This window comes from Rhea pennata, chromosome 1 (assembly GCF_028389875.1).
Source record: "Rhea pennata isolate bPtePen1 chromosome 1, bPtePen1.pri, whole genome shotgun sequence".
NCBI classification, from domain to species: domain Eukaryota; kingdom Metazoa; phylum Chordata; class Aves; order Rheiformes; family Rheidae; genus Rhea; species Rhea pennata.
Window position 1 is genome coordinate 48,024,427 of NC_084663.1, and position 27,658 is coordinate 48,052,084.

The 27,658-nt window shown below is 35.6% G+C and overlaps 1 protein-coding gene across 6 annotated transcripts in view; it reads right to left on the reverse strand.

Annotated features, from left to right (window-relative positions):
* The window catches only part of ATP2B1 (ATPase plasma membrane Ca2+ transporting 1), a 65,280-nt gene that overhangs the window by 12,467 nt on the left and 25,155 nt on the right, over window positions 1–27,658 (reverse strand). For 4 of the 6 annotated variants that reach the window (XM_062585125.1, XM_062585124.1, XM_062585115.1 and 1 more), the window contains exons 2-15: window positions 22,996–23,405; window positions 18,022–18,219; window positions 16,928–17,182; window positions 16,695–16,820; window positions 16,175–16,318; window positions 13,077–13,115; window positions 12,502–12,663; window positions 10,624–10,838; window positions 9,052–9,294; window positions 6,467–6,708; window positions 3,404–3,641; window positions 2,364–2,543; window positions 2,190–2,277; window positions 1,763–1,869 (exon numbers count right to left, since the gene is read on the reverse strand). In XM_062585125.1, coding sequence (XP_062441109.1) covers window positions 1,763–1,869; window positions 2,190–2,277; window positions 2,364–2,543; window positions 3,404–3,641; window positions 6,467–6,708; window positions 9,052–9,294; window positions 10,624–10,838; window positions 12,502–12,663; window positions 13,077–13,115; window positions 16,175–16,318; window positions 16,695–16,820; window positions 16,928–17,182; window positions 18,022–18,219; window positions 22,996–23,200 — 2,442 coding nt within the window. In that variant the 5' untranslated portion in view covers window positions 23,201–23,405. Of the gene's footprint in view, window positions 1–1,762; window positions 1,870–2,189; window positions 2,278–2,363; window positions 2,544–3,403; window positions 3,642–6,466; window positions 6,709–9,051; window positions 9,295–10,623; window positions 10,839–12,501; window positions 12,664–13,076; window positions 13,116–16,174; window positions 16,319–16,694; window positions 16,821–16,927; window positions 17,183–18,021; window positions 18,220–22,995; window positions 23,406–24,283; window positions 24,477–26,056; window positions 26,091–27,658 lie in introns of those variants that run through there. The other 2 variants (XM_062585099.1, XM_062585128.1) reach the window with 1 other exon arrangement.

Genomic DNA, 27,658 nt, shown 5'->3' on the forward strand with positions numbered 1-27,658 from the left:
AACAAATGAGCTTCTTACATGGCATCTGCAAGAACCATCTATGTTCTGGAAAATGAAAATAAATATCCTCTGACAGTGCCAACTACAACAGCTATTCAATAGCAGAAAATAGGCATTCATTATAACAAGATTGTTACAGTCCAGAAAACATTTCATGTGTAGCTGTCAAATTTGTAAGTTATGCTTTTAAAAAAGCTCCCTGAGAATGGCACAAAAGCTCTTCCTTCCCTCATTTTTTCCCTTCAAGCTAAGCATCTGAGTCAGCACATCTGTATGCATTCTAGGAAGTGTGATCTATCTTAAATCTTTTCAGTAAACATTTCTTTAAGACAAAAGTGACCTGCTGGGAAACTATTATATACCTTCTCATCTTAACGCTAAGGAGGAACCTTGAGGCAGAAGCAAATTCAAGAAATATATCTTAAGTGCATGAAAAGAGAAAAAAACCCAAAGACAACATACTTAAGGCACACCTCCATCTAGTATTAACATTTTAAAACTGCATTAACTGATAGGAAAAAATCTGTTTCAAGTACAAGCATGCCAGACACTTGCTATTGCTTATTCTAGGAATTCTGCATACCATGGATATCCAGTATTGTGAGTTTTTCCTTTACTTTCATATAGATTTTAAACCAGATTTGAATAAAAACCTCCCAGTTTAGTTTACAAACCAGATGTTTAAAGTGATCAAGTTTGGTAAGGAACTTGCTTTATAGCTGTTTGCCAAATGCTAACGAAGTAGAAGAACATCTTGTCTTCAGAATAAATAGAGAATGAAGCAAAGATGTTTCTCAAAAAAAGCCAGTAAGCCTTGCCTCAAGGAGAAATATTTATTACTAAAATCCTTGTGTCTTATTTAAAAAGACTGAAAGGGAATTGAAGCTTTGTTCCCCCTACTCTTTCAGGTCAGGCCAGAAAGCACAAAGTGACAATAAGATTCCCCTAATTGCTATACACTTCTCAGGACTTTGCAATAAATTAATGCTTAACACAGTAATGACTAACCCAAGGTAAGCCTATGATATGCAGTTCTATCTCTAGCCATTAATTTTCATGGGCCTTCTCTAATATATAACAGTTATGTATTAATAGTTAGGCTATTGTTTCAAAGGCTGTTTGAAAATTTTGAGAAAGCCAAATAATTTAAGGAACCATCTAGGCAAATGAAAGTCCTAGACTGTCATAAAATGCTTTATTTCAGAATTGGCCTGGGGATGTTCCTTAGTGCAGTCTCCAAAAACATTTTAAACATCAACTGGTAATCTCTATAACAATCGCCTCCCTGTCTCATCATTTAACAGAAGACAAACAGAAATGCGTCCGATGCAAGCCTGCTATGCAAGTCTTACTGAAAGTCAACACAGTATGCTATTTATCATATAAAGTCTTTTTACCATATGCTGAGCAGATCTCACTTGCGAAATCTTATACTACAGTATCAGTATAACGTTGCTACACTTTGCAACAAACCTCTCTGTAAAAAGGTTTTGATTTTCAACTGATTGAGCATCTGTGATTTTAAGTTTTATTCAATGGCAAATGCCACAAACACATTTTTCATCAAATAAAGACATGATTAAGTTGGGAGACTGAGGAAGGAAAAGCAGTGAGAAATGAGAGGAATGTTGACTCAATTACATTAACTTAGCTGTCTATTAGGCTACTAAAAAAGTAAGGTTGTTCATTCTTATAAGTGATTTGATAATCACTTACATGGCAAAGTAGGGCTTAAAATAATTAAGATTAAAAAGAGTCATACCATAGCAAATCCAACGTCTGCCTTCTTCAGTGCTGGACCATCATTGGTACCATCACCAGTCACTGCTACAACTTGCCTCTGTTCAAAGATCGTGCTGTCAATTATACCTAAAATAAATAACATCTCACTGTTATAGGTCAATATTGACAACACAGCACAGATTAAAGCTAAGAGAAAAGCCTGGTTTCACTATCTTCAGAATCAATAAGAAATCACAATAGATATTTCAAGCTGCTTTCATTTCTCAGGTAGGAAAAAAAAAAAGGTTGGCAAGCGATGACTCCCTCATGGACATTTCCCATTGCTAATGATCCTGGATATCTTCCGGGAGAACTTTACCTAGAAGCTCAAACAAGGATGAGTATTTTATATAATTAGTTTTGAGGGAGAAAATACCAGCTTCAGTTTTTTGAAAGAGGATATTTACCTTTTACTAGTGTGTGTTTGTCAGTAGGAGATGATCTTGCAAGAACACGAAGCTTTGGCCAAATTTTATCTATTCGCTCTTGTTCTATCTGCAAAAACAGCAATGGTTATATTTTATTCGGACTCCTAACTGCAAAGTATCTGCTGTGCTACTGTAAATAGCCAATATATTTACCTCTCCTTTTTCATTGCGTATTCTCCTATTAAAGTCTTTACCCTCTAAACACAAAAAGTCCTCACCAGGATTCAGAATACCACATTTTAATGCAATAGCACGAGCAGTATTGATGTTATCACCAGTGACCATACGTACAGTTATGCCTGCACGTTGACATTTTTTTATTGCGTCGGGTACCTATATACAAAAATAAAAGAAAAATGCTAGGATTACAGATTGCACGTTAGCTGAAAAAATCTTAAATCCTCCTCCTGAAAACTCACAAACTGTTATTCTGGCAAGTTTGTTGTTGTTTTTCCTTCCTATCCCTTTACCCTGCTCCTACTTTTTTTTTTTTTTTTAATGGAGGGTCATTTTTCAAATAGTGCAGTGTTAGAAAATATTACACAGCTGCAAGAACTCTCATCATACATTAGGCTACAATATTCAAAGGTGGTTTACACCTACACCATGAAGTACTGGCTTCTCGTTTATGATTATGTGAAATAAGAGGAGTGTGAGTCGTAGTTTTTAGCCTCTGACTTTTAGTGTGAAGTCATGCTAACGTGGATTAGATTGGAGTCCCACCTACATGCAGCATAAAGTCTTTTACTATTTAAGAAATATTGCCCTCCAAAGACCTTAACTACAGGCCAAACTCCTTCCCTCACTTCTCAGGTGAGGATCCCTCCTCTCTATCACTCCCCATGAAGAGCTGTTAACAAGTAAAATAGTTAATATTATCCTCAGCAATGGTCTTAATATTTCTAGTGTTAAAAAAGAACAAGCTGTTCCATCTACTCAAGATGCTGCTTAGTAAGCGTCTTAAGTCATTAGTTTGTACAGAGCTTTAGTAACCCAGCATAAGTGACATTAAGAAGTTTTAATCTGCTTTTAGAGTTCCATTAACTCCCCCCACTTCCATCCAGAAATTAGATTTTCATTAGCTATGCTTTAGAGTTACAATAGCAATTCAGTTTCTTGCATTCTCTACATGACTAAAAACATGAATCAAAATCTGCTTAACAATATCACTGCAGTTTAGTCAATAACCCTACCTCAGGTCTCACAGGATCTTCAATCCCAACAACAGCAATGCATGTCAGACCAGTAACAATATCATTTTCATTGTCCCATTCTGGCTCAGGTTCCCCTGCTGGGAAGTCTCTGAATGCTAGACAGATGGTTCTGAGTCCTTCAGAAGCCATAGGCTCTATTACAGTTTTTACGATATCATCACGGTCCCTAGGTCTGAATGCCTTTGGTTCTCCATTAGCACTCAGTATTTTGAAGCACCTGAAAAAAAAAACAAGATTTAAGTAGTTACTTTTTTTATTGTTATTTATGTATTTTTTTTAACTAGAAGTTCAACCTTGTTGTGGAAGATAGCTTATTGGTCAAACCCAGTAAGTTTTCCACAAACTTCATTTTCACTGGACTCTCCCTAAAAAAAAGCAGTAGTTTTAAGGTGATCTTCTGCATATGTACTTAATCACTTTCTAATTTCAAAACACTCTACTTGCAGAATATTAACTGAGTGGGCCATCCTAGGATGAAAAATACCCAGTGAATTTAGGAGTCAAATGTTACTGATAGCCCAGAAGTATCCACTTCTCTATTGCCTATGAACAGATTTTAACATCTGCGCTGGTTGAGTCAGTCAACTTAGCTTCAAGTTCATCAAAATAATCCTAACTTGTTAACAGTTGTACAAATCTCAGAAGTATAGCATGTTTCCTAGTACATGACGTGCAGTGCTTATATAGCTGTAAGTACTGAAAGCAAATCTCTGATACTATCATGAACCAATGTTATCCTTAAAGTAATAAAATTTGCACAAAAACAAGTCTAGATTTTATAACTTTAGAGAACATTTTGTCATGAAGTTCTTAATACAAGCATTAAAAGAAAAACAAATACTTTATCTGATTTAAAGCTTTATAAAAGACTAAAGAATGTACTCCAGTACATTCCAGTACATGCTCTTCTTGTTATACTACATCATAGATACCACTGCTTTCACAGAAAACATATATGCTGTATCAATATTGGTGCCACAAGTATGATACTGCCAGATATTTTGAACAATGAATTTTGTTTTGTCCATCTGTGTCCTTAGCAAAGCTCTTCCATAAAAATCAAAATTTACTTTAAAAATACTATTATGGCTCTGAAAAAGATACTCAGCCATACACTATGATTTAAACCATCATACTCAGATGTTGCAGATCTGCTAGATAACTGCTATTAAATTTAAGTATTTAGTCCAAGGGTTTGAATTTTTAGATGCAATAGCTTATTAAAAATTTCAACTTCAGCCAGGAAATGAAGATGCAGGTCCTTAATTAACAGTTCAGAATTTTCATCGTAACTGAAATTTGAAGTCTATCCTAATTTCCTGACTTAGGTCATCTGTTCAAATGTCAGCCAGCACCCACACAGGATATCCTGTATTACCTCCAATTATAAGGTTCATGAGGAATTCAAAGCACTCCAAGATGACTAAATGGAAGCCAATAAGCTTTATGTAAAGGTTTAATTGAAACTTGCTTCAAATATTTGAGTCAAAACTTTGACTTATCTTAAAGAGAAGGATCTTCTGTTTAAAAAATTTTTGCAGCATTTATTGTAAATTTACTGTTATTAGCAATGCACATTCTTTCAATGCTCAAGAATAAAGTCATACATGTGCTGGTAAAGAGGGGTAGCCCAGTTGGCAAACCAGGTTACAAGCTCTGAGATTAATTTCACACACTGAATAGATTGTGGATGAAGAAAATAACTTATGATGACAAGATATTTTTCCTAGGTGGTATATTTTTAAGTAGTTTTAGAATTTCAACTATTCAAATAGCATCCAAGTCCTTCTAGGTTTTCTTGTTCTTTTCCAGGTGCTTTTATTATTTTTTATTTAATTTGTTTTCCTATCTCACTTGTCAAGCCAAGTTGATCACATAAGTCCAGACTGAATGAGTGCTAGTATCTTGTACAGTTTTTAAAAGCTCAGCAAGAAAATCAGATACAAAAAATACTTCTGACAGTAGAATTATTGCAAATATAGGCATATTTATTCACTGATGAGACTTTACTTGAAATTTAGCTATGGAAAAATTTGCACCTAAATCTAAGTTCTGCATCAGAAAGTACAAGAGTCCTTGAAAGGTTGACTTTTTGTTGTTGACACTATTGATAGGAGAAGGAGAATAAGATTTAATCTTGATTGTATGAGTGCTTCTTTAGATAGTATTTTGCACAGCTAGTAGCAAGCAGAGGTACACTGAACTGACAAACATCACCTATAGGCTCCTCACAAACTAGAAACAGTCTGACTATAGGACTGAAAACTGACTGGGTACAGCCACCGTGCCTAGAAAGCATGATGCATGCATGTATGATTTCTCTCTTCACCTGCTTAAGAGCTGCTAAAGCCTTCTTAACACCTAAAGGTCTGGACTGCTGGGACCGATCTCTCCCCTATAATTTAATATCTCTAATAAACCCTCTAAAGATGGGCAGATTTATAAGGAAACAACTTACTTTCTCATATTAAAAAAAAAGTTTCTCAGTTGGTCAAGTTCAATATCCTATTAAAATGATGAAGCTGGACACTGCCTTGCACTGTCTTTTGAAGCTGAAAGTAATCTGTGTTTGTACTTACTATTCAAAGGTATAAGTCCTTCCTGCAGTTTAACCATATCAAGTGTTCAGAATTCACTGGAGATGGGTTAGCATTTTGACCAAGGGCACCTAAAGCTGAAGTATTTTGGCTAGAGAATAGGGCTATTCACAGATATTTTCCTGTATCAAAACAGTTCAGTCATGACCTGCTATACTTTTGCTTTATGGGTTTTGTTTGTTTGTTTTTGGAGGCGTGGAAGAGTGTTGAATGAAAACAATTCAAATGCTGCTTGCCCACTTTATTGCAGAAAATGGAACCATTGAGGGAGATCAATCAGGGAGCTTCCAGCTACCAAAAAGATAGACTGGTGCACTTGTTGTGAATAGGGCAAAAATTTTATATCATTATTGAAGATTTTTTTTGTTTGCTTAGCACAGTATTCTCAGCTACCAAAACATTCAAGCAAATTAAAGTATCAGAGTATGAGAGTAGTTGTTCTTACTTTTTAAGAACTATCTCAGAGGCACCTTTACTGAATATCCGGAAACTGCCATCAGAGTTTTTTAACACAGTACTCATAGATTTTCTAACAGAGTTGAAGGTGTATACTTTGTACAAATCCTCTTCTGGTATCTCATTTCTTACATCCTGATAATCACGTTTTAAATCCAAGAGCAACCCCAGCAAGGCACATTCAGTTTTATTTCCAACATGACGTGGTAGGCCACCTTCTTTTTCAGGAGGCTGTAAAAAGAATAAGAATCTTTGTTGGTTAGGAAATAAACTTACCAAATACTGAAGTACAGCATCTAGAAAATGTGGAAGTAAAAACTTAGTTCTAGGATGGGGAAATTTCACTTTTGCAATGATTAATCTGTAAATTCCCATGAGTCATGAGCCAGTCATGAGTGGCTTTTAAAAGCAACTTATGCACCTGATAAGGCTTACAATCTCTTTGTCACAGACTCAAAATCACCCATTAAGTTTGTATCAAATCCCCAAATGACCTTTCTAAAAGGCATTTTCCATTCAGTAATTTTGCAGTTCAAAAAGTATGGATAAGCTTGAGAAAATTAAGCATACTAAATGGCTTTATTTCTGCTAAATTAAGGCATTCTCTCCTGTAGTAGTTCTTCCCTGATGATTTAGACCATGACCATATCACCTGTTAGCCTTCTATTGAATAAAGCAAGTCTTTAAGCTTCTTAAATCTCATGGTAAGTTGTGTTTTCCAGGCCATGGCCTATTTGATTTTTTTTATGAAGTCTTTCCAGTTTCCAAGGCAGAAACACTTACTCAGCCTGACATCCCTTCAAGTACATAAATCACAACTACATTACAGCTAAGGCAATCACCTATGTTGCAAACCACACATTTGGCTGTACTGAATACTCAAACCTTTAAAATTTAAAATATGCAGTACTCAGTTCCGGTCTCCCCAATACAAGACAGACATAGACATACTGCAGTAAGCCCAGGTAAGGGTCACATGATGATGAGGGGATTGGAACATCTCTCAATACAGGGAAAAGCTAAGAGCACTGGGACTAGGAGGAAAAAAAGGCTCAGGAGGATCTTATCAATATGCATAAATACTCAATGGGAGAGTGTAAAGAAGATTGAGCTAGATTCTTCTTGTGGCTTGCCACATCATGTTGTCCAATGAAAGGACAATAGGCAATGAGCAGAAATCGAAATACATGAAATTCCATTTATACAGAGAAAAACCTTTTTTACTCTAAGAGTAGCTGAATGCTAGACCAAGTACCCTAGAGAGGTTGAAGAGTCTCCATCCTTGGAGACAATCAAAATCCAACTACACAGTCTGAAACAACCTGCTGTAACTGACCCAGCTTTGAACAGGGCTGGATGATCCCCAGGGGGTCCCTGACAACTGCAGCAATTGGGCAATTCTGTAAAACAGACTAACTTAGACTGCACTGTATTGAATATAATTTGATTAACATTGTAGTAGTAGGGGACCTGGTCGATTTATATGGAGCTGAGTTTTTTTATATATATATATATATATATATGTATAAAATATATATATATATGTATGTATATATGTATATATGTATATATATGTGTATATATATATGTATGTATGTATATGAAGTTGTTTTGAAAGGATAATGTGAGAAAATTTGGTCTATCTCATTAGCATGAGAAATACTTGTTTGAGAAATAGGTGGTTGTGATCTTGATGTGCTCTCTCAACTACAACTGTTTTGACAAAATTCTTGTAAACATAGCATCTTTTCTGGTTGAAGAAAAAAGGGTTTTCAGACTGCTGCTTTTACTGCTATTCCTGTAGAAAGCATTCATAAAAGAGGGCTCTACCGACTCCTGAAGTCTTTTTTTTTTTTTAAAAAAACCTAAAACCTAATTGTTTTTATTGCCTTACACAATTCAAGTTATGCAACATCTTAAAATAGAAAGGAAGCTATGTTTTGAGTTGCAAAAAATATGAACCATGCAATAGGGAAATTTAAGGTGTTGTTCATAAATCAGCCAAAGGGATTAACGAAGAGCCAGACACAGTATTAAGGAGTCCAGTATTTATAATACATAACACAGTCCATCCTATTTATTCCAAAATATTTTAGAAGGCTCAATAAGTTATGAGCAAATGTGTTGGAATTCTATAATGTAAAGACTCATTAAAATATTATCTGAAATACAAAACCAAAGTCACTGTCTACACCTGTGGTTTTTCATTACATTCTAGGCAACATATTACTCTCACAATTCTACATTGAAGTAGCACCCAAACTGAGCTAACATGCTCTCCAAGTAAGCAGCCCCTCCTTATAAAACAAATTTAGACGCAAGTATGAATTTATCTTTTTATAAGAAAGTTAGCTTCTCGAGATCATTTTTGAATCACTAAATCAAAACAATTATATATAAGCAGATTTTATTTCCAAATAAACTGTTGAGTAATTTGCAGCAGATGCAAAAAAATCTTTCAGTTTTTGTTACACACTTAAACTTAACAGCCGCCTATCATGTGACTATCAGACAATTTGGATATTTTGAGGTACATATTTAGATGCACTCATTAAAATGAGGAAAGCCACTTACCAGAATTTTGGAAGTATAAGCACAGTTAACAGAAATTCCAGTCACAAGATAAGCCATAGTTTTCTCTGGAATAGCTTCTGGTTCTGGAATTTTTTTATAATGCTTTTCATTGATGTAGGCTTGGACCACTGTCATTCTGTTCATGGTCAATGTTCCAGTTTTATCTGAGCAAATAGCTGTTGCATTACCCATTGTTTCACACGCATCCAGATGTCTCACCAAGTTATTATCTTTCATCATTTTCTAAAAAGATAGAAGCGGTCAATAACTAGTCATAACTTTTAGCTCATGTTTCAGAAATTCTCATTTAGAGTGTGAAGTTTTAGACCACAGTTTCAGAATATGCATAGCTTTTAAGTTATCTGGTATCTTACTGAGTAGGAATTTGTACCCTATCCTGTAAGGATCTCTCCCAAGTCTATCATGTCATAGTAAGCTGCATTTTGAACAAAGTCCGCAGATACAGTCTTAATCTCCCACATCTGCATATCAAGCTAACTGAAACTATTATGAGGAAGTAGTTTTTGATATTTTTTAGAAGTGGAGCAGATGCACAGATTGAGCATTACCAGATACAATGTTAAAACATCTCTTAACAAGTGAGACGGAACTCACTTAAAAGGCAGAAGTCCAACTTGTTGTCTGAAGTCCATTGGTCTTTCCTCTTAGCCTTTTAGGTAAAGACTTTTAAGCAATGTTAGACTTGTGAAACTTGTAGTGTTCATTCTCTTAGCAGCAATACCAAGATTCCAGTTTGTATCTGATGTTAAGTCTGATTGTAGTGTATTTGAAATATATATCGTGTGATGCTCTACTAAGTCTATGGTATAGCTTATTTGGCCTTTTCTTCTAAGTCTTTACCTAAAAGGCTTAGATAGTATTTCAACCTTGAAGTGGCAGAGTAAGTTCAAATACTACAGTAGGAAGGGTACAAGTTAGTACTAAGTTTGGTAAGTTTTGGAACAGAGCATACACAGCCATTGTCTACATAATGACATTTTCAGAACAGTTTCAGGATGCTGTAAGCAGGAAGAAGCGTTAGAGGGTAGAACAGGAGTTTATAAAGTATGCTATACAACAAATAGCATACGTTCTGCAAAATTCAGAAACAGAATAAGAAGTCATTTTCAGCCTTCAAAGAGTAATAATCTATTTTTTTTTCCGGTAATTGCTTGTTTAATGTATTAGTTAGGTGTAAGTTGAGGTTTACAGAAGTTTGTATTATTTACAAATTCTAATATATCAATTATAAGAAACGCTATGCTATCGTAACATTGCATCAGAGAACTAAATACACCTTATACACCTAAGAAAAGATGAATCTAAATGGCAAAGTTGTCTTTATTTGGTGACAACAGTCTGTCCCTGCTGACTGTTTAAGTTAGAGTAAATTCTGAGACTAAGAAATATACTGTGGTGGATTTCTTGTGCCATTAAGTGAAGGAAGGAAAGTAAGCCTCCTTCAGTCTGTTAGGAACCCGCTGCTTTGATGTAGCAAGTTTCAACTGAGAGTTTAGGGCTGATGAATTCACCTATCTACTTTTAAAGTTTGTTCCCCCTCTGCCCACTTACCTTAACAGAGTAAGCCAGGGATATAGTGACTGCAAGTGGAAGCCCTTCTGGTACTGCCACCACCAAGACCGTAACTCCAATAATGAAAAACTTCACAAAGTACTGAATATAAATTGGTGTACATTCAGCAAGCCATGGTCGCTTCTGGACCCAGAAGGTATCGATCACAAAATATAGCACAAGGATAATGACTGTGATTGCAGACATCAATAAACCTTATTAAAAAGAGAATAAACCATTTTCAGATGTCATCTTAAACATTTGTCAATACCGACTCCAGATAAGCCAAGCGCAACTCTTCCTTGATGGAATTTAGCTTACAGTTAAGATTTTGAACAGGCAAGGCAGGAAGCATGGGGGTTGTACAAAGCAAATTCTGATTTCCACCAATACAACTACTTTTCTCATGCATTTTTTTTTGCCCTGACCCCTCCCCCCCCAAAGAATTGTTTGGCTTTTCACTTAATTGAGAAGTTTAGATCTAATTGTGAACAGGTAAGTTTAGTATCTAAGGCAAATCAGTTAAGCAGAATGATAACTGAACCAATTCAACAGGTCTTTGCTGATGATATTGGTGCATTACTCAGAAAGCTGATAACAGTTTATACCCCACTTCTTGGTGAGGGTGGGCTATTAAGTATGGAAAGTAAGTATGGAAAGTAAGCACAGTGTTCAATCAAATGGAAATAACTGGAGACGTAATTTGGAGAAACTGCTGTAAGCAAATTGGGTAGCACACTTGGGACACCACAGGAAAGCAGTGAAGGAAAACAGGCTTGGCTGGAACAAGAGTCACTAAGGTGTCAGTTCTTCACAGAAAAATACTTCAGTGAGGCACAACTCAAAAAGGCAGGACAGGAAAAGTGCATGCATAAAGCTGATGATTAACATTGAGAGTGTGTAGGATATTAGAAGAGGTCGAAAGGTACAAAAAGAACAGCAAGGGTTTTTACTTATGAAAGACATGAAAAACCTTAAGAACAACAACATTGAAGATAGCTTACACTGAACATATTATGGAGGTTTTATTCAATATTTGTTAGTACAAGTTTCTCAAAGAAAAAGAACACTGAGATATATAATTATGAAGTACTAGAGTTTTATTGCTTTGTCCTCAGCTCCATAACTCTCCTAAAACACTTACACTGAAGTTGGTCCTTTTAAGCTGGAGATTGGTCTACAAGACCTCCAGGTTCCTTCAAATCTGAATCTTTCAATAATTCTATGTGCAGCAAAATAAAGCTTGAAATACTGTGATTAAACCTCTACATGCTAGGCAATATAGCCTAGAATTTAGTCTCAGTGATTCTTTAGCACTGAATGACATTGCTGTCTTAATTCATCTTCAATAAGTAACAGTTTTTCAAATATTTTGAAAGATAGATGAAAAATTAGCTGATTGACACAGTAACAGAAATGAAAAAATAAGAAAGTCAGTAAAACTTTGTTTTTGGAGAATATGTTAAAAATCCTAAGCCTCTGGAAGTGTCAGAGAGAACCTGACTGTCTCTACTGCTTTTTCCACATACTTGATTAAGTCAATTTATAGTTCTCTAGGTGAATCATTAAGTGTTGTACCTTTCTAAAGATAAGGTTAGACAACTATTATGAAAGGTATGAAGTTGGAGTGTTCTGTTCTAGAAGCTGAGACTACAAACTGAGTCTATTTAAATCAAGGGGGAAAAAAATCAACATAACGCGGTCTGAGAAACCATCTGCACACTTTGTGAATGAAGCATAATTACATACATTGGTACTTAGTGCTTAAAACGGTCAGATTGGCCCAGGCTAGCTACTGAAGCTAGCCTTACGAGTAATTTATGTTCCAACTTTATTCAAGTGCGACATCAAATAAGGACAGCAGTGTTAAAATCATACCTGCTTTGCCAATCTGGACTGCTAGCTTTGTAAGTTTGCCTTGGAGAACAGATTTTTCTTTCTTTGGCAAATTTGATCTCTTCTTGTCTTTCTCATCTCCATCTCCACCATCTTCACTCTTCAACGGTTGCATTTCCATGGCTGCACCATCCTGAGCTTTAGCTAGAAGTAGTGAGCAAATAAAGTTTAGCCATTCTAAAATCCCTGAAATCAATGGTACTTATAAAGCTCAATAAACCCAGTTACTGCTAAACATTAATATTTTGGTATTTTCTATCCAGTGATGTCCAAACATCCTTGAATATTTAAACAAGATAGCTTCAAAATCATTGCTGTTACTTCCGTAGTATCTATTTTGAGACTCACGTTCATTTAAGCAATGTAGATTCATCTAAGCAATGTAGATTTGAGACTCATGTTCATTTAAGCAAGGTAGATTCACTTACACTATTATTAGCACAAACATTTTGGATTTAACTACGTTCAGTATGTATTTCTATGTGAAAGTATGTATTTATTGTATACACTCTCAAAAGATAAGGACTTTAAGAAAGGAGCACAGAAATTGCATTTACCCTTATTACGGTTCTCAACAGCTCCATCCTGCTTTTTACCTGTCAGGGAGTGGAGAGAGGAACAAGTTATATTTTAGTCAGCCATGCAAAATCTATTTCTATGCTAAGGCTTACAAAAAAAATAATTTAAAAAGTAATTAATAAAATAAAATAATAAAAAAATAAATAAAAAGCTGAAGCAAGGACCTGCATTTAAAAAATATCCATCTGAAACACTGGAGACAGAAGTCTGATATAACTGAGACTTCAAATGAAGTCAACATTACTATACAATACATTTGGCAGCAAAAACCAGCTTACATCAGTTCTTTGGACTTCATTTTTCCCTTAAAAGACTTCCTTCAGTATTATATTATTATAGTTAAGTTTGCACAGATGACTGATACAGACATTCATAAGCGAGTAGGTAGAAACATAGCAGAAGTCCTGACCTAGCCCGGCCAGACTCTTGCCCTATTGAAATATGTTTAGTGGGAAGGTGATTGCAGAGGGTAGCATTTACTGCTGAGGAAAATGTTTAAAAGGCTTGCCTAAACTCTTTTTCTGGAAAAAGAGTTTCTGGAGTTTGCTACGTTTAAGTGATTCTTGTGGCCTCAGTCTCACTCTCTGTGCTTCCAGTTTATCTGACTACTACCATAAGTTTTATGTATTAATTTCATATATTATATATGCTACCTTATATATGCATATATATGCCTATATATGAGGTCTTATAACTGTAAGACCTCACTTCCAGAAGCAGTGCTTTTGTGCAACACTGCAGAAGCTACTGTAGTATAAAATATTTATAAATCCACACCAAAGCTTAATGGAGGCACAGCACTGGATTACTGGATCTATGCTAACCCTCTTTACACAAGCATGAAGATAATCTCTTGGCAACATACCAATGTTAGTGCTGTAACAGAAGAGTTCAAGTTCATAAAAACATATTGCTCCTACCTCTGTTCAGATATGGAGTTCAGCAAGAGATTGTAAGGAAGGACATTAGAATAATGAATATAAATTCATGAATAAAGTTAAATGTAACTAGAAGAACTATTCATCATATGTATAGTTCATTAGGGGGTTACTACCTTTTTTGCTTGAGTTTTAAGGTTAACAGTTTTCAGATATTACCTCATCTATAGACAAGGTGTCAGCTCTTCTCATAGCTAGAGAAAACAAAGGTTACAGTAATCACGTGTATTAACTTGAAATGAAAACAGGAAACTGAGGAACTCGAACAAAACCCACAATTTGCAGCTTCACTAGTAAGTATCTGACATATGTAACTCTGATTATTACTCACTGATAAAAGTAATGACATCAATTACGTCTTCTGTATTATTTCTACACATAAAAGACTCCCCCCAGCATCCTCAGAATAGCTAAGGCGAAAAATATTTGTCTTTTCCAGAAGATGTCACTTCACTCAGTTTAAGATTCATTGTTATCTGTTAAGTTACTATTTGTTCTCTCCCAGTTCATTTGTCTTTCCTACAAGGACAAAATTCTATACTTGAGATACTTCTAACTACCTGTATCTACATATGCTTTCACTCTGAACCGAGTCACATACACACAACTAAAAATAGCCACTTTAATCTCCTTAATGTTCACAGAGAAGCCAATTTAGTTTAAGATTCTCCTTGGTAAAATTCAGGTTATCAGGCTTCAAATTTAAGCAAAAGAAGAAGTTATCCATCTCAGGAGACAAAGAAGTATTCAGGCCCTAGAACACACCAAAGCACTATCTTCCAAGAAGATTTCTTCTTATAGAATAATATACAGTGGTAGAATGAGAGCTATGATCTTTCCCGTATCTCCTGTAGCGGCTGGTATATTGCTTGTTTCCTTTTCCTTCCTCTGTAAGAGAAAAAGGAAACTGTTCTATACAAATCCTGCAGTATTGCAATTTTACTCTTCACTATACCACTTGAGCTTGAAACTATCTAAAAACTGGAAGAAAGTTTCAAGAAGGGCTAAGATTTAAGTGTTTATAGATTAGGCCAACATGACAGAAGCACAGTTCAATTCTAGGTCCTTCACAGACCACACATTTCAACAACCTTCTCCTTAATTTGAAGACTACTGTGATTCCTACGCATATTTCTGTATGGCTTTGCATTACTGTTTCTGTTACTCCAGCGAAGAAGTATAATTTTTCTGGCATGAGTTCTTGTAGGCTCAGTCTCATCCAGTAGACCTCACAACAGTTTCTACAAGAATTTCACAGCTCTGTCCTGACCATGCCTTGTAAAGGCCAACATCAAAGCATTACTAGTTAACTTTACTAAGCTTTGATTCTTGTATAGATAGGATAAAAGTTATGGCCTAGAAAAGTGACCTTGTAATGCTAGTTACTGACCAAGTCCCTCAAAGTAAGGAAGATATTCCATTTTGCATTTCACAGAAAGCCTTTAAGATGATCTGTGGTATAAGCCTTTTCCCCTCCACCCCAGCCTCCTAAAAGAAAAATTAGAAAAAAAGATCACTTGGTTTTTGTCTTATATAAATCTGAGCATTCAAAGTTTCAACTCCGGAAGAAAAGTGTTGGGAGGAAAGGACTGTCTCTCACCTTTCACCAAAATAGGTTATATTTATTTTTTAAGTTATAAACTCAGCACTACATTATCAATGATTCAAGCTGTTCCTCTTCAAGTGGCACATTTGCCATACAAGAGCTCACTACACAGGACATTTCCCATCTGGTAAAAGCAGAACTAGATATTTATTAGCTTTAATTACTGTTAATAAACTGCTATAAACAAGTACTTGCTATGCAGCATGAATGCACGTAGAAGTTGCAAAGTTGCAAAAGATAGCAGCGTAACAATTTACATGCTAAAAGGCTGGTTAGGAATTACAAACTTTTCAACCTATAATTGATCAAATTGATAACTGAAGTTTAATTAGAAATCCACATGACAACAGTTATTAACAGTAGCATACACTCTCAGGCCACTGGATCATTCAACTGTGAAATGTAAAGAAAGCATGAGGTTTTAAGAAGTTTTCCAGGAAGTTTTCTAGCTCCAGAGAACTAAAGCACTTTTACGTCCAGTAACATTCACTTTACCCCTCCCTTCCCAGCCCTTTAAGATTATGATGCCTACTTTTCTTGTCCTTCTTCTCTTTCTCCTTCTCCTTCTCCTCTTCATCTCCTCCAGCCCCAAGTAACGTAAAGATGATTCCAGTCTGAGAGTTCACACCTACAGCAGTAACTACCATTCTTCCAGAGCCTTCCATCACATGTGTACCTGAAAGATTGCATCAGGTTTTCCACTGAAACTTCAACAGTTGTACTGCAGAGTATAAAGTAAATAGTTTTTTTAATATGGAGTTTGAGAACCTGTAAGACCATGCATAAATTACTGCATTTTCCAAGAGATTTAACTGTGAAAATTATCTGGAAAATAAATAGAGAAAAAAGCAACTGTACAAGCAAGAATTTTTGTGAGTTTTAAGGGTCAGCTTACTTTGATCAAACTTTGAACTAGTTGTGTTACGGTTTCTGGATACTTCTAGGAGTCACCATAGATAAGGTCCAGGTTGCTAGATTTTAACCTCAAAACTATAATCAACCAGTCCCCCAAAACTTATCACTTTCTTCAAGAATTTTCAAGTGCCACACACCTGAAAGCAGCATAGGATCTCTGTCCAAAGATTTCTTAACATGGTCAGATTCTCCAGTCAGTGAGCTTTCATCAATTTTGAGGTCATTTCCTTGAATGAGTACACCATCAGCTGGTAAGAGATCACCTAAAACAGGTCATTAGAAATGTTAACTTCAGTCCCTCATTAAAAAAAAAAAAAAAAAAAAAAAAAGAAGAAAGAAAAGAAAAAGTGTAACTATTTAATTTATTTACCATATTTCACTTGTGCAATATCTCCAACGATTATGTCAGCTACTGGTATTTGGATGACTTGGCCACCTCTGATGACTGTAAATTTCTGTTCTTGTTCAATTCGGCTCTGCAATCCGCGAAATTGTTTCTCTTTACTCCAATCGTTGAAAGCTGTTACTAATACCACACAAACTACAGATAGGAGGATTGCTGCTCCTTCAATCCAACCTGTTTCCCCTTCCTCTTCCTCTTCACCAACATTCACTGATCCACATACTGTAGCACACAGATTTTAGATGCAAGTTAACATAAATAGTTACTTCATAAAACAAAAAAGCTAATCAAATAGAAGAACATTTTACTAGCTAGCCTTCTTTACAACTTGAGATTTAGTTTCAGGGGTAATATATCACAAAGCTAGAAAATCCGAAAGTTGGAGGTGCATGAGGTTGTATCACCTAGAATTTATACCCTTGCTTGTCTGAACATAGAAGAAGCTGATACAGAAACCTACTCATCCTTATTATCTTGTTAAATGAAGGCATAAGAAGGCCAGACTAGAAAACTAGTTATCTACCTTCTGCTTTGTCAACATTTCCTACTTCACTTCTATCTTAATAAACCATCTCTCATTTCATGAAGGACAGATCCCTCCATCTTTTGTTTAAAACTACAAATAGGATTTCATTTTTTTAAATTGGAAAGCTATCAGTATCAAATTGTAAGTCAAGGAAAATTTAAGATATGCTGACTCTCCACAGAAAGCACATGACAAATTATAAATTGCTTAAACATATTTGAGGCAAAGCTAACGAAACACTTGCACAGAAATATGACTGGATCTAAGACAATCTATTCCTTCTGCTGCTTTTACTTCACTAAATATTTCACTAAGCACTTAGTATTTGTCAGAAACAGCCTGAACAATGACGCAGGAAAACTCAAGTTGCCACTTTAAGGCAAATTAACAGTTTTATTAATATTCTCCAAATAAGAAACAATAAGCTGCTTTTTCAGACTTGCCGTCCCCATCAGATTTACAGGATAGCTGCGCTGGACCAGGAAAATTAGTAGCATAATAAAGGTAGGTAGCTACTTTAAAAATATTTACTTACATGCTTCATTCCCTCCTGGAGGCTGGTAAAAAGAAAGGCCCAAGGACACTATGGCTGCAATTTCTAATATAATTAGTGTAACATCCTGTAGTGCTTCCCATACTAACTGAAGAAATGTTTTTGGCTTTTTAGGAGGTATAAAGTTCTTCCCAAACACTGCTTCTCTCCTTTCTATATCTGCTGGATTTCCACTTAAACCTAATTAATAAGAAGACAAAGTTAGTGACGCTTATTTGCCTTTCACCTTGACATTAGAAGTGATTAAGATCTCCCATTCATGAAGTGGAATCAAATGCTACTCCATACATATAAGTATGTATGTGGGGGGTGGGGGGAGGGAACTACATACTCATATTAACACTGAAAAGCTGTACATTAAACACAATTATGTAAGTATTACTCTTAATCAATTCCACTACAGCAAACAACTATATTTAATAAATCATACTTTGCCAACATAAACTAAGCTGAAGGTCTATCTGCTTGCACTTAGTATGACATAGCAAGACAGTACTAGCAACAAGCACACCTCAGGACAAAGTAAATAGGTTTGCAAGATAAGTTTATTAGTAGAGTTACTGCTGTAAAGACTGAGTAGCATCACAGTTTTAACAAGATCACAGCCTGAGAAGCCAGCTCTAGTTCCCACTGAAGGAGTTCTGTATTCATAGATAGCATCCTAGGAATCGACAATTAACCTAACATCTATCACAAGTCTGATGTGGTTACAGGCAGCTATGTAACGGTGCTGCCACATCCTTCCACCTGGACAGCAGCTGCTTGCTACTCTGAAACCTGAGTCTCTTCATACCTTCTCTCATACAAAAAGAGAGGTGATACGTGGCAATTCGCAGTGAATATCTTATGATTTGTCACCTAAACTTTGGATCAATCTTCTTATTTGTCATATTCAAGAATCCTTTTCACTGCCTCAATTCCAGGACCATGCTTATGGGACACTAGCAGTCAAGAGTCAGAGGTGTTCACTACACACTGCCTTACACACTTCTAGAGTTAGCTAAGTCCTTAAAAATAAAGGAATACCAAGCACATTCAGTAAAAGACCATTCACTCAATATCTGCCATAAATACCTTCTGTTTATTTCTTCAGCTGTTTCCAGCTATCTAACACTATTTTGTATTTAAACAACCAGCTCCTTTCTGAAGGCAAAGTGGCCACAATTCTAGCTATGTGCCACAGCTCTAGATACTTCAACTCTCTTGTGCCACAAAGACTATGATAAGTATCTTTTTAAAGACAACAATTTTCCTAACTGCCATTTTTCTACATATAACCCAATCAGTTAGTGACATTAAAGCCTTATAAACATACTAGGTAATTAACAAGAACAGTAACCACTGGAACTGATTTTCATAGTAAGAGAGATGCATTTCTTAATTAATGGACCCATCTCAACAGACATTTTCTTAAAGCATCACATGATATGAGACACTTTGCAAAGCCAACTGAAGTATGAAGCTCAGTTTTAAATGCTAAAAACTGCTAAATAATTGCCTAACTGAAAAGCAAAATGCGTAGATTATTTCAATTTCAAAAAGAAATAAATATACTGTTAGAGTATATAAGTTAGATTTGTTCTAGCATTCTTAGATTCACAGTTCTAGAAGTTTAATACAAAGGAGCATTTTTACTGTGTAGCTGTAGCAATACATTTCTCACCTGAAGTCTAAGTTTTGAGATGCCAACTTTTTCTCTCAAACTCAAAAAAGGAACACAGCAAGACCATTTTCAGAATTAAGTTGTATTAGAGGATCTAGAGAAACTCTGGACAGGTTGGCCATCCCAAAAGGCCACAATATATTGCTATTTTGTAACAGAAGTCATTTATCTCATCCTTGTAAAAAAGCAGAGTTCATAAGATTAGTTGCATGATGCCTGTGACACCATTTTCTTCCTTTCTTCACAGGGTACCAGAAAGCAGAACATCAGAAGTATATAGCAAAGGCTTCCAAAGAATGCAAAATATTTTCTAACAAATCTAAAGTCCAAGTATTACCAGTGCCACTTAAAAGATTAGTAAATAAGCCTAGCAAAGACAAAAAAAAGCATTTGACTTTTTAGTATTTACAATAAGCAATCATGTACAATTACTGAGCTTGCTATATCTAGCACGTGGCTAGTAATTTCACAGTTCATAACAGACAGGCCTGAGCAGTAACCAATGCACTGTATTGTTCATTATGTATTTTAATGAGGGTCATTTATGTGATTTGGGTTTAAGATGGAAAAATACTGAGGAAGCAACTACTGGATACTTTGTCTAAAATTTTATTGGAAATTGAGAAGTAGATATTACTATAGAATCAAGATGATGTAGATCTATGGAAACACTGATGTTTTCGTGGTCCATCTCCACAGAATATAAGAGGGAGTTTACTACTTGTGATATTTGTGCAACAACTGCATTTATACATATTTGTACACGCATACATTTGTACACATAAAGGACATGACAAATGTTAAACACTAAGCAGTAAAGTCTGCTCAAAGTGTCTTTTCCAGTAGCACTGGTAAAGGATAATTCCCATTTTTCATTTCAAGTCAGGTAGATTTGATCCACCTTTTGATGGAAAACGTTGCCTACACTGTAAATAGCTTCAAAGCAAGAACTCATGAAAGATGTTCTCATCCAGTGCATTGTATTTCAGAGCTATATGTACTTTTGCTATGAAGCCACTAGCAGTTATGCAAATAAGCATATTGTGTCATACAGAAAGCTTCTGAGTGGGAAGCCATGTTATACACAAATTTCAACAAAACTGGAACTTCTATAATACTGAGCCGTTTTTATAGTTTTACACGCATTTCCTCTGTTAGAAATCTCTCCATTTATATTCTTACAACTTGAATTGGACAATGAAGAGACCAAGTATCACTCTTAAAAAGACTCTACAATGTAATATCTCCAAGAGAATTCACAGCAACTTATCTTATAAAGAATTTTGGTTTTCTAAAAATTCCTGTCATGATTTAGAATCAAAACACCACCTTTGTAGATAGAAGACAGTCTTTCTTCTGTAACCTTTCTTAACCTTTAGTGCTAATTATCAAGTTTGACTGCTGTCTGTTGCATTTATGAGCTAGTCACACTTCAAAATTATGCCATTTTACCAAGTTTGTCACTGCACTGTCCTGTGATCATCAGTTAAATATATGTAAATGTCATATCCTTTTTAAAAGAAAAGGTTCTGACCATACAATTTTCAGTACAGTAGTACAATCACCACAGCTCAAGCCGTGCTGCAGGAACAGATCCTCTAGCTCTTGTAGTTTCAGTACATTCACACTCATGATTCTCATCTGCTAACTTTGTTGTTAAAGTTAAGGAATGTGAATTCTGCATTTTTCCAGGTATTTTGTGCCCAGTATATCAAGGCCACCTACAGTCATACATTCACCTAGCTTGCAGTAAGAGTAGTCCTTGAACAGACACCTTGCAGACTACTGTGAAACAGGATTTAACCCTTACTTCAGTGCCTATTTGAGATAACTAGAGCTCTTTCCATCATGAAAATTTTACACTACTCATGTTTTAAAGTTTCTTCAAACTATCTCTGGTCTAGTTCCATGTACTGAACACTCATTGGCAGGTCAGTTTTAATAACTGATCTCCTAAAGAAATCTGTTCAGTAAGAGGAATCCAGTTCACACACTAATACCATTTCATGATAAATTAGAAGGGACATCAGGAGTCTGGCTTCAAAAGCAACCTGACACAGTTTCCTAAATGCAGATGCACCCAAAGTATCTGAAGGCATTAGTTGGCTGCTCTTGATGCAAGTAGACAAAGCTTTCTGTAGCATTTCTTAAGACTAGAAAGCAATAATTTTTCAGGATTAAGACAGCAGTTATTTCACTGCCATCAGCATCAAGCTGCACTGGACAACAGTTACATAAGCACTTAAATACTAAGACACCACAACTTGCAATCAATCAATTCTTGATTTTGGATCTTCCAAATTGCTAGCAACAACATGACTTATTAAACTTATCAATGTTGTGTAACCGTATGTAAGAAATACTTGTACAGGATACTAACTATAGCTCAGATAGCATAAGTGACATCACTTGAATCTATTTCTTTTATGAAAGCCTTCAGCTTTCACTTCAGCTGGAGAACAACAACATATAATAAGCAGATCTTGAAGAAAAGAGCTGAAAAAGTCCTAGTGAGGAGACTGATTTTTTTTCTCTTAACATTTATACAGATTATCTTGAAGGAATAATTCTAGAGAAGAAGTGCATCAGATATGCTCAGTGGTATTTAGTGAAGTGTGCCTGAAATGGCAAAGACTTCTTTAAACAAGATGCTTTTTCAAGAGAATAAAGTTTGTGTGGTCACTTTGCCTACTTTCTACCAAAGAGTCACAGAACCCTTAGTGCTTAAAGCTTTATCAGTAGTTATTCTGTGTAGATAAAGTGAAATTTACAAAAAATATTGTGTATTTAAATCTGGATCCACTATTAAGAATTTGATACAGTAAAGTTAGAAAACAGATGTCTGCAATTTAAAAAACTGCTGTATTAAGGAATGCAAGAACAATGCATAAGTATTAATAAGACCTACATAAAACTATAAAAACCTTGTGTTCTATAATAGCATGATCTAAATTATGAACTACAGGTCACATGAGCTGATCCCAAGACTTGCATGCTCAAACTAACTTAAACACTGGCATGTTGCTTTATTACTTCAGATCTGGATTCCCCCATCAAAAAAGTTTCTTCCAAAGTGCAATCCTGCCACTATTACAGAATGGCACATGCAGTTAGACCAGCTGAAAATCCTTGCTTATTTATTACATGTTGAACTATCATAGTGTCTTAAAGGAATAGGAAACAGTATTTTATTACATAACTTCATAAACATTATTACATAAAAAGAATTAGCTTGCTTGACTAATGTTTTTTGAAATGGAGTTTCTTCAACATTAGTCTGAAAATTGACTTACCTTCATTCGGGGAAGTTTTCAATCTTGTACAGATGCCATGTACATCTCCATAACATTCTTGTATTTTATGCAGTGCATCTGTAGCTCGAAGTTCCATAAGAGAACGGAGCTCTGAAAGAGTGACTCCAAAATCTCCATGATTAGCTTCTTTTACAGCATTTTTCACACCACTATATGCAACTGAGTTGTTTGCCATATCACCCATGATGCGTGCAGTCTTTAGTGTAGAAAGTTTCCAGTAAGGAATAAGATTTCAATTTAAAATATTTCCAAGAGGAAAATAAATCCTTCGGGTATGAAGACAGTCAGGAGAGCAGACACATCACCCAAGAAAAAGACCCCTTCTGGAGAGATATCTTTGATGTTGTCCCATGGTGAGGTCTGTTCCCAAGCCAAATGGCATGTACAGTCTAGAAAAATAAATAAATACACATTCAGTTACACAGCAGCTACACTGAAGCATATTGTAAGACAGTCCTACGACTTGTACTGAAGTTACAGAACAAATTTCTGCTTAAGGACAAGCTCTTCATATTTCTTATAATATTTTTTAGTAAATATTCAGCTGGCAGAGTGACAAAGTATGAAAGTGGTATTTGTAGTCTCAACAGCCACTGCATTATCCTACTTTCTTAAACCATTAACTTCTTATAACAGCTGTTGCCTCTGTTGCCTGTTTTGAATTTGCTTGGGACAGGCATATGGTTCATCATCAACAGGAAACCTTTAAGAGTACCAGGAAGTAAACCAGTCCAAAGGAAAACAGAGTTTGTAATATTCAGCACTGATGGATGTCACGTGGGGCGCTCAAGTTACAAGTCTCAACTTATCACTAAGCACCAGGAAACCTTCATCTTAGACTTCAAGCTAAGCAAGCTTTTGTGCATTCCCAAGAACTCAAATTGTGTAAAACTCAAAAATAAGTTTCAAAACTAAGCTAACCCACACATGAAGTATTTTTGTAGCATATGGAGTATATCTCAATGCACGTCCATGTCCTAACATCTGTAACCCCCCTCCAGCCCATTTCATCACAACTCAGACCTCCCACATCATCCACATTTTATTCTTTGAATAAAGCAAAATTGTACAATACCACCTTCCTACAGAAGGAATAGGAAGAGTAAGATTAGACCTTCCATCTGATTGAGAGAGCTTTGTAACTGAGAAATAAGCATCTATCCACAAGATTCTCAGACTACACAGGCACTTAACATTTAATTCATGCTCAGCTGAGGTATCTTGTATGAACACATGCATCTACATGACAGAACAGTAACACACATACTTTACATGTCTGTACATAGATTTGCTGTGCGCAGGACATTCCAGAGTGACCATGCTTTACCAACACAACATGGCAGGATGAGCACAAATAATCATATATCTCCATAAGACATCATGGCTGCCAGCCTCAGATGAACAATAAGTTGGATACTTCCAGGTCCACAAGACCTTTAGGTATCATATGCCCATTTTTCCTAGAACCAAGAAAATCAGGCCTCATTAAGAAACACATTCCAAAGATCAATGGATCTCATCTAGAAACAAGAGTCAAACAAAGAAAAGACCACTAGCTATTACCCTGTCAGGTCAGAAGATTGTTTAGCTAAAGCACTGTGTCTACACAGAGGTCTAAGAATGAACACTTAACCACCCGACCTTAGAAGATTGTTCCAGAAAAGTCTCAGTCCTCTGCTCTTCTCTTTTCCGGAAAGAATTAAGTTGTAGTTTATCTATCATTTTAAGCACTAAGGTACAGAACTGAGTTTGCACTGAAGAATGCTGAAAGACACTTGAGTGACTGCCCCCACTTCCAGCAGTTGTACAAAACTATCGCTGCAAGATTCTGTTAAGAGCACTGTTTGTGGCTATTTTCTAGAGAGATATAAGACAGAAAGCAATATTCATATAGGATGTGGAAAGTTTTATGCTTAACAGCAAAAAAGTAACTAGTTCAAAATTCAGTTTAAATCTCTATGACTTTCACCACAGTAACTGCAAAGAAAAATTGCATTACAACATAATGATGGTGTTAACTTGTATGCTAGAGGGCACTGTTTTGATCAACAGACATTCTTCATAGTTCAATAAACTGACTACGGCATGCTCTGCCAAAGTACCCTTTAAGTGAAGAAACAAACTACCTGTGAAAGACTGGTCTTTAAAACCATACCACATATTTATGTAATGCCCAAAAGCTGGAGGCTGTTGGATAACCAGTAACCTAGGAGAATTTATCAGTTGGCATCTGATCATGAGCTGTGTCAGTATAAGCATCAGATCAGACAAATTCAGATGTTGTACCTACGACAAAGCTGCAGCAGCTGCTAATGAGGCAAGAACAGACCAAGCAGACTGCCCCACAATGAATTACATCAAGCTTACCTCAATTATGATTAATGCTGAATGGCCTTAAGAAAAGTTCGGTCAAGCCTCTAAGAGGAACTGTGCACTCTTGATGCACAAATATACCCAAATTCAAGAAAGGACATGAAGTTAATAAAAATACAGTTCTAGCCATTGAAAAGCTTTGAGATTAATTACGAAGCCATGGCAAGACTTGATATGGCTTTCACGTACAAGTTGCCACAAGAGCGATAACAATGCTTGATTAGTGGTTCATACTATGCTTTGCATTTCAATCCTATCATTCTTATGCATCTAATAGTCCAGCAACCAGCTATTAATATGGTTCTCAAACGTTCTGAAGTATCTCAGTGGTGTCATAACTCACCAACATATCTCCTCAGGGTTCACAGAAAAATTCAATAATGTTGCATTAATACTACAAAAGCAGTGCAGTTCTGCAGATTAGCTGTAATAGTGTTATAGATTACTCTGCATATCCATCTAAAAAGTTCAGAGGAACAGCAGAAAGATTTTGGATAAATGAGCAGTTCTGCTCCAAATCCTGTATACTTTGTTAAACATAGCAATTTTTATACCAAATCAGATCAGAAATGATCTGCTCCATTAGCTCATTTCTACCTGGCCATTTCAACAGACAATACACAAGTCTTTCAGTACACAGGTACAGATGGGATGGAACAATCTTAACCTAGTTTCTTTGCTGATCCTTACAGAAGAATTTCACTCCAAACTTCTTTAAGTAATACCCTTAACTCAGGTTGATGTCAAATCTTGCAAAATTCAATTGCTTCCTGTTACAGCAAGTTCCAACAGTCCACTTCTGTAAGAAGATGGCAATGCATAATGAAATTAAAAGCAGTGAAATTCAACCATCATAAAACAAAGCATATTTAAGTCACATAAGATCTTACAATAATTGTATTTATCATTTCAGTGCAAGATTTTATTTGCTTTGATTAGCATTCCACTTCTGAAGTCAATTTTTGCAATAGCAAATTGAGATAGGTTATTTAAGTAACATGAACTCTGAAGCATTATTAGTAGTGGCCACTCCAGCCTTCTCTAAATCTATTTGCATCTTATTACTCACTAATTTTAATAGTGGCACTTTCAACTGTTCCCTAACATGGTTTAATAGTTGAAAGCAATTCACTTCAAACCTCCAGTCTGCTAACATCCCAAACTTTAAATTCAGGTAACAGTTACCGTAACTGGAAGTCAGTAAGAACCATTACTGAAGTTCTGGTTTTTAAAGTTTAATATAAAGGTGCATGTGTGTCCACCTCAAAACAAGTGAGCTTAAAATGATTATGAGGGAGTAGCAGATCTTATTAGGAACATCAACTTTTAGATAATCCTATGTTTACATGTTATTGAAACTATCAGTGACTGTATTTAAAGCTATCAACTGTCACACTCAAGTGATTAAAAACCTATAGTGATGAGACACCTTATGGAAATAGTACACATCTTTCTGAGCAGCGGGATTCAGATACTTGTACAATTATCTCTGGAAAGACTCTGCTATGACTATTATAGTTTGACTGATATGACTGATGCAATTTGACGATGGCAGCAGAAGAGTACTGCATCTTAAATTAGTTACCCAAAATCAAATTTATATTTATTACTAAATAAGTGAGCTTTGTTACCAGATGAAGATAGTAATTCAAGACTGTAATCCACGAAACAAGATTTAGATAATATTTGTTACTGTTAAAAAATCCAAAAATCTCATGAGCCTTCACAGTTGGCTCAGAAAAATACCAAACAAAACAGAAATTTACATGTAGTTTACATTACATGTAGAAGTTTACATTACACTAAGGCATGAAAAGACTACAGACTTGAAACTCATTTTAGTGCTACCAGACAATACTGTATTGACCAACCTAGAAGAAGCTATAAACATGTTTCTTGAAGTGTTCTTTTAACAACACTCTAAATAGCGGATGATTGTGAAAAGTCATATTACTTTTCCTTCCCCTAAAAAAAAATAGCTATGATTGAGACAGCCCTGAAAGCTAAGCATGCTTCAAAAAAGGACTTCAGAAATAATCCCTCATAGGCAGATGTATTTAGTAAGAATAAACCTTTTATTTGTAAGCAAGCTATAATCTGTGTTCTACATTTATAAAATTTAAGGCTAACTTGAAGTAATAGTTTACTGCATCAGCACACTGACCATCAAACGCAAGTAGGAAAGTTCGCAAGTGGTGCATTTACTATTGCCCAGATGCAAAGGAGCTAGTATACGAACAGAACCCTTACGTAAGTCTTTCCTATTGCT